General features: G+C 40.2%; 1 protein-coding gene across 1 annotated transcript in view; it reads right to left on the reverse strand.

The window, feature by feature from the left end:
* The window catches only part of LOC142159467 (ATP-binding cassette sub-family A member 13-like), a 151,573-nt gene that overhangs the window by 110,121 nt on the left and 19,729 nt on the right, over positions 1–21,723 (reverse strand). Inside the window, exons 3-4 of the mRNA XM_075214367.1 lie at positions 14,351–14,469; positions 12,905–13,071 (exon numbers count right to left, since the gene is read on the reverse strand). Of these exons, the coding sequence (XP_075070468.1) occupies positions 12,905–13,071; positions 14,351–14,469 (286 nt within the window). The remainder of the gene's footprint in view (positions 1–12,904; positions 13,072–14,350; positions 14,470–21,723) is intronic.

A 21,723-nucleotide genomic window follows, 5' to 3' on the forward strand; every position in this document is an offset into this window, starting at 1 on the left:
ATATATATATATATATATTGTAAATATAGAAAGAGGGATGATGGCGCCAAATCTAGTAGTGCTAACTGGTACAGAGCGTCCAGACAGTCAGTATTACTGTATACAGAAATATAAATACAGAGTGTTCAACATGTCAGGCTGGTGTAAACAGTATAAACCAATGTTCATATTCCTGATCATATGCCGAAATGCAGACAGAAGAAAGCAGAAAACAACGTTTCAGATGTATCCGTGACAATCAGTAGCAAGTGATAGGTGGCAACGTACCAAAAAGATATAAATAAACAGCTTATCTGTATCAGAGGTTCTTGGCAATGAGCTCCAGTCAGCTTCAAGAGGTCAGGAACAGACGTGTAGATATCTTATGTAGGTATATGGTAAAGGCAACCCTCCCTATTTAAACCACCTGTGAAAAATGCTGTACAACTGAAGATGCTGCGAAGAACGTGATTAGTTGTCTAAGTGGAGTTTGTGAGCAGTGACTGTGCTGTGGCTGATGTTCCAGTTACCATATACCTACATAAGATATCTACACGTCTGTTCCTGACCTCTTGAAGCTGACTGGAGCTCATTGCCAAGAACCTCTGATACAGATAAGCTGTTTATTTATATCTTTTTGGTACGTTGCCACCTATCACTTGCTACTGATTGTCACGGATACATCTGAAACGTTGTTTTCTGCTTTCTTCTGTCTGCATTTCGGCATATGATCAGGAATATGAACATTGGTTTATACTGTTTACACCAGCCTGACATGTTGAACACTCTGTATTTATATTTCTGTATACAGTAATACTGACTGTCTGGACGCTCTGTACCAGTTAGCACTACTAGATTTGGCGCCATCATCCCTCTTTCTATATTTACAATACTTATTTTTCGATCGGAGTACCATCCGAAAATTAAGAGGGAGGCTGCCTACTCTTATGAAGAAAAGTGTACACCAAGTTTGGTGATCTATATTATTATTCACTCTCATATTTCGAGTTTGAGCGCCAATATTTATTATATCTAATAATACACATATATATATATATATATATATATATATAAAACACATTACGGTATATCAATAGAGGGACTAGTAAAGATTTAACAATGTACTCATGGGCTTTAAATACAATTTTAAAAGACTAAATAAAACTAAGCAATAAACTACTGCAACATATAGTTACTACACAATTCCTCATATTCATAAGTTTTGAGTATTGATCATTTTTGGGTAAAAGAAAGCCATACTTTCAGGCATTTTATAGTCTCCATTCTAGAGATGAGAAAAATTAAGAATAAAAAGAATTTCGAAGTAGAACAGGCCTTGTGACGCTCTAGCAATTTTACTTTCAGTTCTACTTTTGCTTTGCCATTTTGCAGAATTTTGCACATTTGTAAATTCATATTTGGCTTAATTTTTTATCTATGAATAAAGTTGAAACGATGATGATCCATGCATTCCACTCTGTGCTGTGGTTGGGGTAGGACTGGAAGTTTTGGGCAGAACAGAAATGATAGGGGAATTTCAGGCTAAACAATAAACACCAAATTTCACCAGAGAAATGCACAAAATTCACCTAAACATATATGGAGGAATATATTAAGCGGAAACGTTTTAAATATTTTGCTAATCTCTCATTTATTCATAGCTAAATGTGTTTTACTTTAGAAAGTTTGTATGCAGATAATTGGTCAGTAAACGATTCTTCTCCAGCACAAGAGCTTAAAGAATCAATATATAATTGCTTTCTAGAATCAGTTCCTACCAGAGTAAAATTATCTGTGGGGAATTACTCTTAAAACCTTTTGCTCAAGCAATTATCCAACTATTACAGAGTACTGAAAAATGTTTTTGCTTTTGATTCACACTGAGAAAATTGCTTAAGCAAAATAAGGATAATCGATCACGTGCAAATTACGTGCAAAACTGACTGCTAGAAAAAGTATAATAGCTTGCAGTAAAGCAAGGAATTCCGACGACATTAAGAAAATCATTGCACAAAAATGGCTTTATGTACTGCCACAGTCGAAAGTTAAGTAGCAAATTAAATACAATTTTTACCATGTCTCTGAAGATTGCCTTTCTTGAACATTTAACATAGAACCCATTATTGGGTCAATAATTAAAGGTAGTTTAACTTATCATTTGTAATACATTGCTTATATATTCCAGAACTGCAGCATATGTGTAAAACTACACATACAGGGACTCATTTTGAGTAGGATGAATGTCTGTTTGCACGCAAAAAAATGTGTACCATTTCAACCTCAAGTCGAGTTCAGTAAAGGCATGTTCAAGTACTTGTGCTTACTTAGTACTTAGTACTTAGAGGTAGAGACAGCTGAAGATATGCCTCTCTGGATGATCACCAGCATGGACCTTTGTAGTTTTAAAGAAAGTGATTTTTATTTTTTATTTCAAAAAAGTGTTCCCAGCAAACAGTATAGGGTCTGTAACGATACTTGAATAACATTTGACTATTTTACCTTGGCCAACTAGAAGAGAGTATGCAACTGCCAAGGACTCCTGCACCATATTGGCACTTATCGGGCTACCTTGTGCCCTAGTATTGTGCTAACAAACTTCACACCCAGGCAAATATCTGGTAATTATAGTAAATTTGATTTATTGCTAAAAGAGTAAAAAGGGGTATTAACAGTGGAAAAGGGGTAATATGGGAAATAAAGGTGAAATACATCACAGCAATTATAGAAGCCTTAAGAAAGGGCTACATTAATTATATTACAGCGGTTGCAATGATAACACACAATGAAGACATGTATGGTACTGCACCAATCTCTCAGTGTATCCTTGAGTATCTGATCTAGACTTCTATCAGCACTGCACGTCTTTTCCCCCAATGTTTCCAATAAGACAGCAATTCTGCTTGACTGTCGCTATGACATTGGCAACCACAAGATCCGAAGGCAATGGTTCACTAATCCTTGCTGTTCTTCTGTAGTACTCCAATCTTCAGTCAGTCCAGAGGGAGCCATAAACCCACTTTTGATTGAAAAATGTATTCTTTATTTGCATAAGGTATGCCAAAAACAGAGATAAGTTTATTCAAGCATACTAAGTCACATTGCAGCCAAAACACAATACACTGTGAAACATAAATCAGTCATACCTTATGGCATAACTCAGGACATTTAGCATACAATAGTACATCCTACACTATACATCATGTACTGCATTATTCATTCACCACTTTAACAGGACAACTGTTTCAACAAAGATCAATGGGTGCGAGGGTGTAGGAAGTTGAAGACGGTAAGGCAGCAGAATAACAGGCCTGAAACTTTAGTTAAAGGCAGAGACATAAAAGAGAGAGGGGCATAAATAGGACAACATATTCAACAAAGGTCAAGTGGTGAATGAGTGATGGAGGAAGAAGAGAATGCTGAGGGAGAGGGAATCCAAAGTTTTAGTGAAATACAAGCACATAAAGGGAGAAGGAGAGGAGAATTTAGTCCTCCTCTTCCTTGGGATTGTCCATCACCATCATCATTTATTTATATAGCGCCACTAATTTTGCAGCGCTGTACAGAGAACTCATTCACATCAGTCCCTGCCCCATTGGAGCTTACAGTCCAATTTCCCTAACATACATACACAGACAGACACAGAGAGAGACTAGGGTCAATTTTGTTAGCAGCCAATTAACCTACTAGTATGTTTTTGGAGTGTGGGAGGAAACCAGAGCACCTGGAGAAAACCCACGCAAACACAGGGAGAACATACAAACTCCACACAGATAAGGCCATGGTCGGGAATCAAACTCATGACCCCAGTGCTGTGAGGCAGAAGTGCTAACCACTAGGCCACTGTGCTGTCCATAATGGAATAGTTACTAAGTAGGCTGTCAATCAGCCTGCAACATTCCTGGACTGACATTTTATTCCTTTTCAACACTACATATTTCCTGGAAAGTCATAAACAAATCCTACACACAGGTCATAAGGCACCAGACCTCCTGTATTCCCCCATATGAGTGCCAGAAAATAGATCAAGTCCTGACTTGAACAATAGGCTGTTCCTGGGCATGCTATCTCTTAATTCATATTCCACAGGAACCAACAGTGCCTGTGCAAAGGGGCTGTCCCAAAAGGAGCGCTTAGATGTTTACTCGTTACTGAGGAACCAGGGACAGACTACATGGACAGCCAACCAAGCCAAATCTTTGTGTCTATTAGTGAGCCTCTTGGAGATCATATTCTCCCACAAAAACATTTGCTGTAGACTCCATTGTGTCCTTTACTCTAATGAACTTGTAGATGGATAGTCTTTGGTTTCCACAAGTCTGGAATAATTTCCTCCAGTTGGTGCTCTATCACAAATTTGGCCACATCCTGGTAAAAACAGGCATTGTCCCAGTTGTAATGGAACAAACAGTCCCACTTGACCCAGCCAAGTCCTCTCCAAAGTGGTAGGAAAAAGAAGCAAAACATGGATTTGCCTGCAGAGTCCTATGGATACAGTTACAAACAAAAAAAGTCCTGCAGCATGCAGTGGATATCTGGAATCCTTTTCCTACATTTGTGGGCTCCTTATTTATAACTCTACTCACATGAGCCATGACACTCAGTTCATCCAGGATGCAGACAATGAGAGCTAGTACTCCAGCAGCAGTTCTTATGTGATCACAGGTTCCAGCCACCAGGGTGAGTTTATGTCTCCTGTCTTCCTGATTATAAACCCTAATCTGTCAGCACAAGATCCTTGTTCCCGATTTGCAGTTCTTAGATCTTGGGGCAGTAACAACTGTCCTGGGTTTCCTGTCTTTAGCGGCTGTCCCCCTGCTGTGGCAACTCACTGTGCAGTGGCCTGACTTCACTCAATAGATCTTCACCAGGGGAGCTTAAACAATCTGAGAGATAAGGCTACACATTATTCCTGACTGTTAAGCCCTGAGCTCCAAAACTGCAGAAAGCTGCTTTCTGGCTGTCTCATCCTTCTCCTGAGTCTAGTTGGCTACCTGGAACTCTGACGCGGCTTGCTATAGCGGCTTAACCCAGCACTTACCTCTCTGGAACATGCTTAATGAGTCAGATTTTTTACTGGAAAGGATGGCTATAGTTCTTTTGCACCATGGTTACCAGTGGCAAAACAAAATATGATTAAACCAGACATGAATCATAAAGGTGTTATGGCTATCAGCTATAGATATGAGCTTCAAGAACAGGAGACAAAGGTCTTCACCTATAGCAGTCGTCTTTCCCGTAGAGCTTTATATGCTCACAGGTACTTGGATGCCTGAAAGATCAAGAGCAGGCCAAAGAGTCAGGGCTGGCAGCAAGCAGATTGGTCCAAAGTACAAGCCGAAGGTCAGAAACACAAGTAGTCCAGAAACAGGCAAACGGTCACAACAGAGGTCCAACAGAAGTTCCAGCAGGGTATCCACCGGAAAATCAGGGATAATCCCAGAGCAGGTCAGCAACAAATGTAGGGGACAGAGCGCTATAACTGGCAGGGAGGCTAAGCCTTCCCTGCCTTAAATATATAGAGCACCCATTTAGAAATGGGGAGGCACACGAAGGTAAATTTGCCATATGAGGCTGTTCATTAATTAACTAATTCACATCTGCACACGCGCCTGGCTGTCTCTAATGCTGTGAAGTGCCACTGTTGTTGCCATGACAGCCGGGACATAGCTAGAATAAACAAGCCACGGGTTCACACACTCGCAACAAAAGAATGGTTAAAGCATGCAATATACATCAGTAACAATATCTTGGGCACATATACTGAGGGATTGTTAAGTGGTGTCCTGGTGGAAATAACCTTTATTGGAACATGCTGGTTGTCACTTTCCCAGACTTTGAGCGCTATATGTGTACACCGGGTAGCCAGCAGGGACACCAATGACCCTATCTTCTAACATTTAGCAATTCTAAAGACATACCTAATATCTCTAATACGTGTGAAATGGGATGCCAAGAAGTTTAAACCTGCATTTCAATTATGCCTAGCACATAAGACTACCTGGGTCAGTGACACTGTAACTGGGAAACCTGCAGAGTGGGGTCCTCTTGCCACAATGTCACACAACCCTTGCCTGTTCAGCATGGGCAGAATTCCCTTGGGAAATTGAGCCCCCAAAAAATAGAAAAAAATTCCCAAGAAGAAATAGTTTTATTACCATGAAGGAGAATGGGAGAGGGATCTTGGCCTCCCACGGGCGAAGAGGCCTGGGAGGAAATGAGATTGAGAATCACTAAACGCTCTATCTTCACTAAAATGAAGAAAACTTCTTATAAAGTTTGCTATCATTGGTATTATACCACAACGAGGTAAATACCACAACGAGGCTTAATAAGATGTTTCCATCTGCTTCACCTGATTGTTACAGAAATTGTGACCAATGGAACACTATGATTCCTATTTGCTGGTCATGCTTGTAATAACTTTCTTTTGGAATAAAGTACATACACTCCTGAGCAACTTCTTTAAAATAGCAAAGAATCCTTGGATTTTCTTGCTCTGTTACCCTCCCCAAGATCTCAACACATTTTCTAGAAAAGTAGCAGCTAAATGCCTAATAACTAGAAATTGGAAACACTCGCTCCCATTGTCCTTTTCAGTGCTTGAGAAACAAATTTGGCTTATAGCAGCCATGGAGAAAATAGCATAATACCTGCACAATAGAGGTCGTGTTTCATCACATATGGGCTCCATGGCTGTTAACTAAGAGCAGTTCTTAACTCTTCTCCTCTTCTGCCTCTTGTCCTCCAACACTGGCCCATGTATGATGAGAAACCCACCACTAATAATTCCCCTTACCTATGCGGTCCTTCCATTGCTACATACCCAGCACTTGGTGACTTCCATCTAGTTACATTAAATTAATCTGACATGTTCTCTGCCCTCATTCTTCCATTAGCCTGTACCATTACCACCCCTTCCCCACCACCTGCTAATTCCTATTCCACCCTAAACTCTTTTTTGTAGTCCTTAAAAATATGGTCATATTTTATTAAAAGTTAACCCGTGCATGATACTCATGCATTCTAGGCAAATCAAGCTACTTAAGGTGTTAAAAAGGTTCTTGTCATGCATTTGGGCCATAGCCCAGGCCTCCTCAGGGGAAGAGCGTTACTTCCCGACGTAAGCGCCCTTTTTTAACGTGGTTTTGTCCACATCTCACCACCTCATCATTCTTCTCCATCACCTCATCCTTCATTTTCATCGCCACATCTATCCAGATGTCTATCCAGACACTGGGATCTCTCTCAGCGGTCCTGAGTATCACACTCCTCTCACTCTGTCACCCCCGGCAACCATCAACCACTCTCCACTGTCACCCCCGGCAACCACCAACCACTTCCAACTGTCACTTCTCCTTCAAGAAATATATTATTTTTTTTTAAAATCTATATAAACACTTTTAACAATTAACAAATTAAATTAACAAATTAAAAACATCTTAGTATACCAAATTTCAGCCCTTTCTGAATTTTTTTTCCACACACACTAAGAATTTAGTAGGTCAGTGTATAACTTCGCCCAGCAGGTGGCGCTACAGCTTGGTTTTATTTTTTACACACACACACACACACACACAGACAGACTAACACATGCCACTAGGCATTTATATTATAGATAGCTCAGTTGTTTGCTAACCCTTTGTTTGGTCATTTTAAGACATTTTAGACTCTTGGGGGTATATTTACTAAACTGCGGATTTGCAATAGTGGAGATGTTGCCTATAGCAACCAATCAGATTCTAGCTGTCATTTTGTGGAATGTACTAAATAAATGACAGCTAGAATCGGATTGGTTGCTATAGGCAGCATCACAGGTTTTTCAAACCTGCAGTTTAGTAAATATACCCCTTGGGGTAAGCTGCGATTTTCCGCCAGGTTTGAAAAGTAAAAATGTTGCCTATAGCAGCCAATCAGATTCTAGCTATCATTTTGTAGAATGTATTAAATAAATGATAACTATAATCTGATTGGTTGCTATAGGTAACATCTCCACTTTTCAAACCCACCGGAACCTTGCAGATTGATACATTTACTCCTTGAAATATTTTTCTTAATTGTGCAATTATTTATTTACAATTCAGATATTCTGCTATATGTTATTGTTATATGAATGACCAGCCAAAATAAATAATTATAAAAAAAGAAAAAGTCTGTGCTGAATGAGCTATAGTTCCTGCGAACAACCCTGCAAGTGATTTTTAGAAAGAATAAATAGTTTAAAAATGGATTTAAGAATGGTTTCCCTTCTACCCTACTGCTTTAAGCAAGCCCTGGACTAATTCTAAATTGTCTGGTTGTGCTACAAGTGACAATATAAACATGTAGAACTACAAGCATCATCATAGTCTGGAATGCAAGGGAATTTTACTGTACCAGGAAACAATTCTGTGAATAAAAATACTCATGCTGTTAAAAAAAATCTTTTATTAAAAAATTAGTCCTCCACATACCCTACCCATTTATTTATCACCTAAATCCAGGAGGAATTCAGCAGAGAAATGCATTTTTAGGTGCATTGTGCCCAATGAAGAAATAAGACAGTTCCAGGAGGATGCCTGGGAGTCTTGTTCTGGGCACAGACCTCACACTAGGTGACAAATTCATGAACATCCGCTTGAAGAGTAGGCCACCAATAGTATCGGGAAATTAATGTGAAAGTCTTCTTAAATCCGGCGTGGCCCACAAACTTGGTCACATGAGTCCAGTGGAGCAACTTAAAGCAGAGATGAAGGTTGAGGTATGAGCATCCAACCAGAGGAGTCCTGGAAGAGACCCTGGTCAGAGCAACAATTGTTAGGGCCAATTGGTAATAGCTGAAACCTTTTCTGGATCCGTCTTAAGTTTTGAACCAGAGACTAGGTATCCCAAAAATGGATTCTGAGGGACCTCAAATATAAATTTTTCTAGCTTACAGTGAAGTCGGTTCTGGCGTAGGCGGGAAATAACCTCCTTCACATGAGAACGGTGAGAGGTGAGGTCAGGGGAAAAGATAAAGACATCATCCAGATATTCCACCACCAAACTGAAGAGAAGATCTTAAAATATCTTGTTGATGAAAGACTTGAATACCTTTGGAGCATTACAAAGCTCAAAGGGCATTGCAAAGTATTTGTAAAGATCATCGCAAGTGCTGAAAACGGTCTTCCACTCGCCTCCTTTCCGGATACGGATTAGTTTGTAAGCTCCTCATAAATCTAGTTTAGAGAAGACTTTGGAGCCACTAAGCTCAGTAATGAGTCTGAGAGGATAACTGTTTTTAATGGTAATAGCATTCAACTTCTGAAGGGGCGTAATGACCCATCTTTTTTCATAACAAAAAAGAAGCCAGAGCCCACTGGGGATGGGGACCTTCTGATGAAACCATGGTGGAGGTTTTCTGTAATGTACTGAGACATGGCCTGGTTCTCTGGGAGCGAGAAAGGATAGATCCTGCTTCGGGGGATAGGTTTTCCTGGAATCAGATCAATATGGCACTCCCACTAGCAATGAAGAGGAAGAACCTCAGATGTCGCTTTACAGAAGACATCCTGGAAAGAGGTAATAGGAGCAGGGAGAACTGGCTGAGAAAACAGAACTCGGCAGGAAATGGTGGCTCGACTAGTTTTCACAGCGAAGAGACATCTCTTATAGTACTATGGAGCCCAAGAGGTAACTTGAGTGCAACTCCAATAGAACTGTGGTGCATGAATTCTGAGACCTGCTAGACCCAAAACAACATTTTATGGACTGGGGTAAGACCAAAAATTTGATCCATTCCGTATGCAATACTCCTACTGTCAGCCAAATTGGGAGGAAACCCTGGAGATGGAACCGTTAGTGATGCGATTCCCTTCGACGGCAGTAAAAAATAGTGGCTCAGGCAAGGCTTGGTTAGGTATTTGGAGTTTCAAAACCAGGGTGGCAGAGATAAAATTACCTGCAGACCCAGAGTCCACAAAGGCAGAAGTTACAAAGGGGCTGACAGGAGAGTCCAGAGAAATGGGCATCAAAAAATCAGTTTTTCTGGAAGTATAGGGAGTAATAGATTTATATCAGCCTTCCTATTGCCAGCTAGGAAAATACATTTCCCAGCTTTTTAGGGAATGTAGATATAAGATGAGTGGGTTCCCTGCAGTACAAACAGATGTAGCTTGAAGCGTTTCTCAATCTCCTCAGAGAATAGACGGGATTGCCCAATCTGCATGGGTTCATCGGTTGAAACCGGGTTCTGAAAACAGGATGCCATATGTGGATTAAAATGTCTAGCTGAGGATCTCTCGTGTGTCCCTTCCCAGAAACGTAGATCGATCCTGTTGCATAGAGAGATATGGGCGTCGAGGTCAGCGAGAAGTTCAAGGGAAACCAGCACATCTTTAATGTGGTCTGCCAAACTCTGTCAAAAAGTTGCCACAAGTGCCTTGTTATTCCACTTCAGCTCTGATGCTAAGATGCGAAACTGAACCGCATACTGTCCAACGGTTTGAGAGCCCCGACACAAATTCAGGAGGTGGAAGCTGCAGATGAGACCTGGCCAGGCTCATTGAATATTTTGCAAAAGACTTCAATGAAAGATGAAGAGATTCAAAGGAATGGGTCATCTCATTCCCATAGGGGAGAAGCCGAGGCCAGAGCCTGCCCAGAGTGTAAAGATATAATGAACGCGACCTTGGTATGTTCGGAAGGAAAGGATCCTGCGTTACATTCAAACTGAATCACACATTAATTCAGAAATCCCCGGCACTTCTTGGGATCTCTGTCAAATTTTTCTACTGGAGAAATATGAAGCGTCGTTGTGGAGACTACAGCGGGAGCTGAAGCGGGTAGAGTCACCCCTGAGGTGGTGACAGTCATTGACTGAGAGACGGTCAAGGAGACTTGAAGAGAGTCCAAGCAGAATAGGACTCCCTAAATGCATTGAAGTAGTTGGTCCTGATCACACTCGTGTTGGTCAACACGGTGAACCAGGTGGAGTAACAGCTCTCGAGCCAAAGGTTAACCTGAACCTTCAGATGTCATGGCTAGAGTATAGTGTCACAGATTTGCTTAAACTGAAGGTTACTTGCTAGATTTGACACTGCTAAGTTAGGATGCGCGAAGTATAACATATCTCTGGCCTCCGCCAGGCACCCCCACAAGAAGGTTTGGAGTTTGCTGCAAGAGACGTGCAGGTCGTGGCCCTCCAAGATAGCCATCAGCAAAGCAGTAGATGAACAGACGTAGTCGTGCAATCTGAAGTCAGACCATGCAGGCAAATGAAGTACAAAAGGATCAGACAAAAGCGAAGTCAGGAAACCAAAAGTCAAACCAGAGAATTTGCACAAGCCAAAGGGATATCCAAAAACAGGGTCAGAAAAAGCCAGGTCAGCAGCCAGGAGGTCACACAGGATGCAGGGAAACAGGCAGGAGTGCTGGAGCGTAAGGAGACCTTGATACTCTGGCACCTTAATGGTGCCAAAGCCTTCCTTAAATAGTAGGTGAGACCTTTTGATTGGTGGCAGTGGGATCGGCGGTCAGGAAACAGCTGACTGGCGTCAGGAGGTGGTAATAGCGCCCTGTTGCCTAGAACAGAGACTCGAGTGTTCAGCGCATGCGCCCATCAGGCCAGAACAGGAAGAAGCATCCCATTGCAAGGCAGCGGGACACGACTGTGCAGAAGGGGAAGTTAGCCATACCTGGCACTTAATGGATGTACGTGGATGGCGCCTGACAATATGTGACTAATTTAATCCATAGCCATTTAAGCCATAAACTAGACTAAATCAGAATTTTAGTAGAAGACAAATTCCAAGCAAAGCTAGATGCACTTCCAGCTTGTGGAGTGCAGAGTAGTAAAGCACCTTGAAAGGCTCTGAAGAGACCTAGGTGCAGTACTGAAAATTCAGGGCATTTTGTGGTGCCCATTCAGGGTCTGATTCAAGCAACTTGAACAAAGCTTGCAAGTAAGCTACATTTGATAAAAGGGCAAGGAACTTGTGCGTAGTTCCGACTGTAAACAAATCCAAGCGTATCTCACGATACATTTCCATTTGAATACAGGTGTAAGTGCACTCTGCCTACACAGTTCTTGCAGTATGTAGACACACAGAACAGACTGCAGTATACGCACAAGTGTATGCACTATAAAAGGTCACAGAACACATAAAAAGAGGTTTTGATCATGAGATAAAATAACTATTATTAGCCTAATCAATATATATATATATATATATATATATATATATATATATATATATATATTACATTGCAATTACATAAATAAAGATGCTTTCAACGTGTACAGTACATACAAATTATTTTAATAGCCTATCTCACTTGCATACAGATGTTCCATGCTAGAACTTGGCATGCATACAAGTTATCAGGCTACCAGCCCCATAGTGGGTGCAAATGGTACAGGTGAAAACAAGCGCACTTCAGAGAAGTCTGCATCAGAACACCCTTACTGTACATGGCCTACATTAGTCTGCCCTTTTCCTCTCCAATTCCGCCTCTCAAGTCGTAGGCAGTAGATTATGTTATTAGTGTCCAGACATTAATTGCATGCAACTGCATTTAGTGGTGTAATGTCTGTTTCTGAGCATGCATAGAACTATTTTATGCAAATACGCTAGGCAGATGGATGTACATACGAACGTGAATCAGGTCCCCAGTGCGCATCTAAAATGAGGTCCACCATATTTTAAATGGTTTGCAATATGATTTTCTTACAAAAAACATGAAATATACCTAAATTAATCTGTTTACTACAAATTGATTATTATTAGGATAGATCTTGGTTGGCATACATCAGTAAGACAATTTGTTTTACTCAAATACAAAAATATAGAATTTTCAGTGTGCAAAGTACTTAGAATAATCTTTTTCTGCTACATGGCTTTGACCGAAAGTGAATGGTAAGGAAATTGTTTGTCTGTGTTTGTTTATTGAAAAAAATTGAAAAACTTACTTTTTCATAGGCTGTTGAGTGCACTCGACTGTAGAATTACATACAAAGCCACCATCTTTGGTGTTAATAATTGTGAAATTGATTAGTATGTCAAAAAGCTGTTTGCTTGTTAATATGAAACTTGTACAGTCGAAATCGCCAAAATCTGTCCAAGAGTTTTCCATATTCTAAAGTAATATAAAGAAAAAATAATAGGACTGTTTCAATGGCATAATTGTTTGTAAGAAATGAATAGAGTACATAAAGACATATATAAGTTTAACTGATATATGCATGCACATACAAAATCAGTTGACCAGTTACATAGGCGGTACCCGTTTTTATTGTTTCAGATGTTGTTAAACCCATGTTTCCATGTTTCGTGGATTAGCACTACCACTGCTAGAGTGTAGGGGGGTAAAATATCAAGCTAAGGGTGTGAAAAAGTGTAGATGTTGCCAATAGCAACCAATCCAATCCTAGTTATCATTTATTTAGCACATTCTACAAAATGACAGCTAGAATTTGATTATTTAGCTATTGGCAACATGTCTACTTTTTCAAACCTGCAGCTTGATAAATTTACCCCTACCCTCAGAAAAAAATACACTACAGAACAATGGTAATAACATTTTTCTTGCAAACATAAGAACACACTGACATGTCAATTAATTGAATAAATTATAAAGAACATTATTTTCCATCATCTTTTTATTCAGAAATATACTTACTGAAATACAATAAATACAGGTTTAAAATCTCCAGAGGATAGAAGTTATCTGCTGCCACCAAAAAAAAAGCAGTAACTGGGCCATTTTAAGTACAACATTAAAACACAATAAAACACAAGAGTGTGGTCACACACAGAGAGGACTGACATCTGTTAATTATAAGCTAATTCCGTTATCATATACATATGGGGTGCTCTCTCATATGTAGCTAAGTAATCAGAAAAAAAGAATAAAAAGAAACAGGAGAGACACTCCAGTCCCCAAGGAAATTATCAAATATTTAAAACTTTATTTTATTGAAAACTTGATTAAAATTAATTGATTTTCAGACACAAAGGTGAAATATAGGTTAAAAATAATGTATATGTATGTATGTAAACCTAATGTATATTAAAAGATAATACAGAAACCCTTCAGTGGTGTGGCCGGCTAATATTAGAGCAGGACCCTTGCAAGGATAATGAAAATTATGAAAATTATCCTTGCAAGAGTCCTGCTCTAATATTAGCCTGCCATGCCACTGAAGGGGGTCTGAAAAGCAATTAATTAAAGTTTTCAATAAAATAAAATTTAAAATATTTAACAATTTCCTTGGGGTCTGGAGTGCCTCTCCTGTTTCTTGTTCTTCTTTTTTTCTGACCATTTTAAGTATTTACACATTTATTCAGGTCTAGGGTTCTATTGCAGTGCAGTGATGAGAAGAGATTGATGGCAAAATGTCAGTAAAATCACAAACCTTGAACTGGTTATTGAAAAGATTGATGCCTTCAAAAAGAGAGACTATAAGCATTCCAGGTGATGTGTCTATACATTGTGACAGTATGCAAATTTGGTCAACAATAAACTGTGGATTTTCTGTAATTAAACAAAAACATATTATTAATATGTAATTAATATAGAAATCAATTAAGAATATATTGCAGTGAAATAACATTACTCTTTATATTACTTGTTACATAAGGTGAATGAAGGAAATATATTGCTTGCAGCATCTGGTATATAAATAATAATAATAATAATGTTTAACACAGCAAACTTGGTTTTTAACATTTATCAGGATGCTGTTAATATCTACTGAACATAAAATACATTTTTACAGTTGCTCCTGATTGCACATGTTATATCATGCATATGAGACAGTCATCACTAGTGATCAGGACTTAGACAAGTAGAGTACAATGTAGCTGGAGCAAAAGATACAGCAGAAAAACAAATAACTTTGAGATGCCCAGAGCTTGATTTGGATGAAGAGTGATTTTGCATACGATACACTCAAAATTAGCAGACATGTGCCTGATGAATCAGGCCCATTTTTAATAAAGTTTCCATGTGAAGTCATATTATCTATGTAAACCTTTGGGGACATTTGCTATACAATCTGTGTAGGCAATGTCATTAGAAACAGTAATTTTGTAGCAAGTGGTAATTTGACACCAGGTGCACTGGCATTTATATAACGCACAATGGTGCTTTATGGAAATTAATTGGATTACCAGGGTTTCACAAAGTGTTATGTCTCAATTACATTTAGTTCTTTAAAAAACTGTGTAATAAATATCAGTAACATAGACCCCAAAAACTATATCTAGGTCCTGTTGCCTCAAAAAACAACAAGACCCCCTTCCTCAAAGGGACCTTCCAGTCACTGCATAAAAGTGTTGGGGCAGCCCTGAGCTGTGAGTAATAGGATAACAACTTGGTATGTTGGAAATCTTTGCATTCAAATAGCCAACAGAAGTAACCTACCTGACATCTTTATTCCTGTTGACAACATGACAATAAATCCTACTTCTAAAGCTTGCTATTTAATAGTCATCTGAGACTCACTACTGTCCTTTATTTCCCACATCCCATCTGTATCCAAATCCTGTTACATACATCTATGATACATTTCCAGAATATGCATGTACCTCACACAAGACATTGCAAAAATACATGCATTAATTTTCTCCCACATTGAATACTGCACCTCCCTTGATACTGGTCTTCCTCTCATCAGACTTTAACTTCTAAAACCTATTTTAAATGCAGTGGCCCACAGTCTCTCTCTACCTATCACACAGGTTATAGACCTACTGAATTGCCCCAAAACATCTCTCGCATCCCCAGACACTTCAGGTTTGCCACCACCTATTGAATACGGTAATAGGACCCCAATACACTGCCCCACACTGGCACGCAGGCTTCTAGATATTCACAGACTAGCAAGACCCACACCAGCACACAAAGGGTTACCTCTCCACACCTCCAGACTGTTACACAAATGTAAATACAAGCACACACAGCTTGTTAATCAAATGTATCAACAAATCACATACTGGCATTCCAAGGGTTAACTTGGTCGAGCAATCTGTCTCTTCTAAACAGGCAATGGATTTGTTTAGAGCAATAAGGACAGAGCTATTACATTTTAGATTTAATATACAAAAAGTACAATGCTTACAGATAATAGAAACAAGTAGATAAAGATTTGACATACAAATAAAAAATGGCAAACAGTTATAGAAACAAAAGGGACAAAAGTACAGAGCATAACTTACTTATCTTAATCTGTATGCTGGGGACAGGCAGAAAAGATGGACTATCCTTCAATTAGATTGATTCCCCTAGAAGCTGATGCTTGCCCCTTCCAACACAAGTTTTTTAAGCAAAATAAAATGGGATGGTCTTCACAGGGGCAGTGTTTAATGCTAATAGGGGGCAGAGATGCCCCCTGGGTGTCACCTAAGGCCTGTTCAAAACTATTCCTAAGTGTTGACCTGTCTTAGCTTTTCACAGATATATCCCAGCAACATAACTTCAATAAACCAGTCATAATCTCCCGTACGTAAATACCAAACATGATGGAATTATGACAATGTGACATACCTTTTCCAAAGATATGTGATTTTAGCTGTTCACGGATACCACCCGTACCTGTCATTCACAACCCTGGTGTAATTTCTCCTCCTCAGTATGTAGTGGCACCCGGATTCCCCAAAATATGAACTATGAATTTTCCTTTTGACAGCTCATATTACTATATACCTGTATATGCTTTCACATGCTGCCTACCAGGAACTCCAGCTGTGATCGGCCCCACAAAGTCTATTCAAGGGTCTCAGACTAATAGTAAGAGATCTTTGAAGCATGGTTATCTTCTCACACTGGGATGTGCAAAGCCATCATACATATTTACATCAGACTCTCTGGGCTAGATTTACTAAGCTGCGGGTTTGAAAAAGTGGGGATGTTGCTTATAGCAACCAATCAGATCCTAGCTGTCATTTTGTAGAAGGTACTAAATAAATGAAAGTTAGAATCTGATTGGTTGCTATAGGCAACATCCCCACTTTTTCAAACCTGCAGCTTAGTAAATCTAGCCCTCTGTCTTTAAATTTGACACTTTAAACTTATCAATGGATTCATTTGATATAACCTATTTACCCTGCAGTTATGAATTATCCCTTATAAATAACTGCAAGCTCTCTATGTTCACGACACTGTTATTAATACATTTATTAACCATTAGTACTGCCAAAAACAATTGCAACCTGGATTTCTATATATAATGATACTATATAAATACAGCATCTATTATTTGCATGATCATATCTAAATAAAGCAGCTATAAACCACTAACAATACATTGTATATTCTAATGAATGTTCAAGCATGCCCATGGGAGACCACCGAGGCTCGACTAAAGGAGCCTGGGAAGTTTCACAGGGAGCAAGCATCCAGATCAACAAGAAACAATTTAGAGGGAGATTCTCATTAAGCCCATATGGAGCCACTATTCTAGCGATGTGTCCAAGAAGATTCCAATTGCATTCATTTATTATCTCTATCTATACCTCTAAGCAATAATGGAACATGGTCATGGTTTTTCTATGGCCAGTCTTATAGCTGATCTGTGAAGAGCCATCCTTTCCTTGAATTGCCGAGATGTTTTGCCCACTTAGTAAAAGCCACATGGGCACATGATGATATACACTACGTATGTACTGGTGTAGGATAGCATAAAATTAATTTTGCATTCTTTGCCTGAATGAGGATGTTTAAAGGTATTTCCCATCTCCATATACCGACATGTTATGCAGTTTGGACACTTAAAGCAACCTGTGCGTACTTTTGTAAATCTTTCAATAATTTCAGATGATTTAATGTTTGTAACATCTGTGCGCATCATTAGGTATTTGATGTTTCTCCCCCGTTTATAACAGGGCATAATGGAGACTTCTCTTAGCGATGACAGTTCTGGATTCGTTTGTATTATTGGCCACAAAGACTTGACTGTTTTAGCTGTACTTGGGCTTTTTATGTTATAACACTGTACCTATGGTTATGTATTAACCAATTTTGCCAACTTCTTATTCATAAGTGTATCAGGTTTTGGAATCTTCAAAACTTTTGCTTTAATATTTTCTAGCAACTGTTTAGAATATCCCCATTTGAGAAATTTTTGAATCATCAAATCATCTCTATTAGAGTATCCTCCATTGAGCTTGTGATGCAATGTACTCGCAACATCTGTGAATAGGGTAAACCCTGTTTAAGGGCTATAGGATTGTGACTATTAGCCAACAATATAATGTTTCTATCTGTAGATTTATGGTATATAGTGGTAGCTAACTTGTGTCCTTGTTTTTTATTGTAATATCTAAATAGTGAACCTCCTGCAAGTCATATTCATAGGTAAGTTTGAAGGTGGAGTCAGAGATATTGATAGCTTTAAAGAGGTCTTCAAAGGTATGTTGCTGCCGGTACATATTATGAAGAGATCGTCTATATTCCTAGTGTAGAGAAAAATCTGTGACGAAGTTTCAGGCTCAGAAAAAACTATTTTTTCTCTTGTTGGAACATAAAAATATTTCCATAAGATGGTGCCACATTAGAACCCATTGCACAGCCTGTACGCTGTAAATAAAATTGACCATCATCATCATCATTTATTTATATAGCGCCACTAATTCCGCAGCACTGTACAGAGAACTAACTCGCAGACCATCAAAGTAAAAGAAATTTCTAGTTAGTGTTAGTTCGAATAATTGTATGAAAAAATCAATATGTGAACTTGTATATATTGGATTTTTTGATAAAAAGTCTCTTACTGCTGCAAGTCCATCTATATGAGGAATGCTGGTATATAAGCTACATACATCTACAGTACAAAGCAAACTGTCTGTAGGTAGCGGTGGTAAATCTTGCAATTTCATCAAAAATGAGGTTGTATCTCTGAGATGTGTCGGCTCCTTTTGTATACATGGTTGCAATAAGTTATCTAAAAATGTGGCAATAGGTTGGTATAGAGACCCGCGGGCTGAGATGATAGGCCTGACTGGTGGCTCCTTGTCATTTTTATGTATCTTTGGAACTGTATATTATAGTAGTATAATCAGAAACGTCTGCATCAGTGCATCACAGGTAGACTTAGCAATTGTTTTACTGTTGGTGGCTTCTATAAGAAGTAAATCCAATTCCTTTTTGTACATATTGGAAGGATAACTGGCTAACTTTAGATATGTAGTGACATCCAGTTGGCGGTATACTTGTAATTTATATTTGATGGTATCCTGTATGACAATAGCGCCTCCTTTGTCAGCGGGGCGGATAATAATGTTGGTATTTTTGTTAAGAACTTTCAGTGCCTTAGCCTCACACTTAGAGAGATTTGACCATCTGTGTGCTTTAGATGTCTCATTATTCACCGAATTTTCTAAAAGTCTTGTAAAACATTTAATTGAGGCATTATTGGAAGGTGGGTCAAATGTTGATTTTCGTTTAATGATGGAACCTCGTGGCACCTCATTAGCAGCTTGTAAGCCAGAGTTGAAGTTTTTATCTTTATTAAAGTACTCCTTCAATTTTAATTGATGATAAAGCTTCATAATGTCAATCTTACAACTTAGTTGACCTTGTACATTAGTGGGAACAAACGATAACCCACGGTTAAGCACTGGTGTCTCTGCAGAATTGAGCTTATGTGAGGAGAGTTTGAATATTAGATTCTCTGTGTGTTGTAATTCCTTCTTGACCTTCCTCTTCCACTGACCACCCCCTCTGGTGTGTTTAATCTTGGACCTCCTAGTTGTGCCCTTGTAGTCAACCCTAAAGGGGGTCTCTTATTTGCTAAATTGGATTTATTGTCAGAATTGCCACCATCACTGTCACTGATTGAAGAAGAATATTGTGTATTAGAATATGTTGCTTGATGAGATTGACCCACTCTAGTAATTCTAGGGGTTCTGAATTGAATATTTTTTGCTTGATCAGCTCCAGTGAGCCACTGATACACTTTGTTTTTTTCTGTATAATCTCTATTTACTTTATGCAATTTATCTTTTTGAAAAGAAATGAGTTCTTTTCTGTATACTTCAATCTGATTTTGTAATTTTTTTAACCAATCATTATTGGTGTCAATTTGCAAGTTACCCAGCACTCCCATTAGGCAAGGTTAGGCAGCTGCCTAGGGCGTCTCTCGGGCTCTGGAGGGCGCCTCTAAAATCGTGCACATTTATAAAGCTGTCCGGCGGCCATGGAAGTTAAACTCACCAGCCGCACAGCTTTATAGATGTGCACGATTTCATCCATGGTGGGGGTGAGGTGATCGATTACCGCCCCCACCCCTAACGCTGGGACGCGCTATCTCCTCTTCCCTCAGTGACTGTCGGTAGTGACATCATCATCACACCCTGACAGTCAGTGAGGCGCCCGCCAGAGAGGAGCAGAGCATGGAGAAACTCCATGGTAAGTACACAGAGAGAGAGAGAGTGTGTATGTGTGTGTGTGCGGTGTGTTGTGTTGCGCTGCGGGGGGGCATGTTCAAGCAGGGGGGACAGAGAACATGGTGATGCAGGGGGAGAGAACAGAGGATGTAGTGCTGCAGAAGTGGGGGGACAGAGGACATGGTGCTGCAGGGGGGGACAGAGGACATGGTGCTGCAGGGGGGGGCAGCGGACATTGTGCTGCAGGGGGGGGGGCAGAGGACATTGTGCTGCAGGGGGGGACAGAGGACATGGTGATGCAGGGGGGGGAGAACAGAGGACATAGTGCTGCAGGGGGTGGGGGGACAGAGGACATTGTGCTGCAGGGGGGGGGACAGAGGACATGGTGTTGCAGGGAGGGATAGAGAACATGGTGCTGCAGCAGGGGGAGAGGACAGAGGACATATTGCAGCAGGGGGGGACAGAGGACATGGTGCTGCAGGGGGGACAGAGGACATGGTGCTGCGGAGGGGGCAGTATGCTGCAGGGGGGGACATGGTCAAGCAATGGGGGGGGCAGTGTGCTGCAGGGGGAGCAGTGTGCTGCAGGGGGAGCAGTGTGATGGGTCATTCTCACAAGTTTTTGTTCCCATATCTAATACTTGGATACTTCCCCTCTAGAAATCCTGTGTTTGTCCCTGGACAGCAGTGGAGTCTGGACAACGTTCTCTATGAAACATCACGGCAGCCAGACCGCTGTAGTAGGTAAGGCTTATCTTTTTTTTTTTTTTTTTACCAAAAGTGAAGAGTGTGAGGGTCTCGGAAGGATCCGGTCCACTATTCCATATGGCATATGGAATAGTGGACCGGATATTAGTGAGGAGAGGTTGCCTGATGACAAGGCAACTAAACCTACATTAAGTCCAAACTGCTTCGAGTGCAAAGAGCCTCGACATTTGAGTTCCCAGTGCCCAACGATAGTAGAGCCTATGGATTGTTCAATAGCGCACACACAACCAAGCTATCCGAGCTGCTGTACAATGAGTCCGGTTACCAGGAAGTCCTGCTTGTTCAGTGTGACTGTGTATGTAAATCACCATCTGGTGCTGGCTCTGGTAGATGCGGGTAGTGAACTGTCCTTGGTTTCCAGCTCCATATTACCAGAGACACCGACGCATAATCTGCCCAAAGTGAAGGTACTCTGTGTCCATGGGACTGCCAAGAAGTATGACAGGACTCTTTTGCCTATTACTGTGAATGGACAGACACTAACAGTGGTAGCGGCCATTGCCCCAAAACTGCCATACCCTTTAAGCCTGGGCAGAGACTTTCCGCTATTCCAGCAGATCCTACAGGAGCGAATCCAGACGGACACGTCGGCGATTGAAGCTCCGGCCGAAAGTCCAGCCTTGATGGAGGAGCTT

Source organism: Mixophyes fleayi, chromosome 5, assembly GCF_038048845.1.
Source record: "Mixophyes fleayi isolate aMixFle1 chromosome 5, aMixFle1.hap1, whole genome shotgun sequence".
In the NCBI taxonomy this organism is placed as follows: Eukaryota; Metazoa; Chordata; class Amphibia; order Anura; family Limnodynastidae; genus Mixophyes; species Mixophyes fleayi.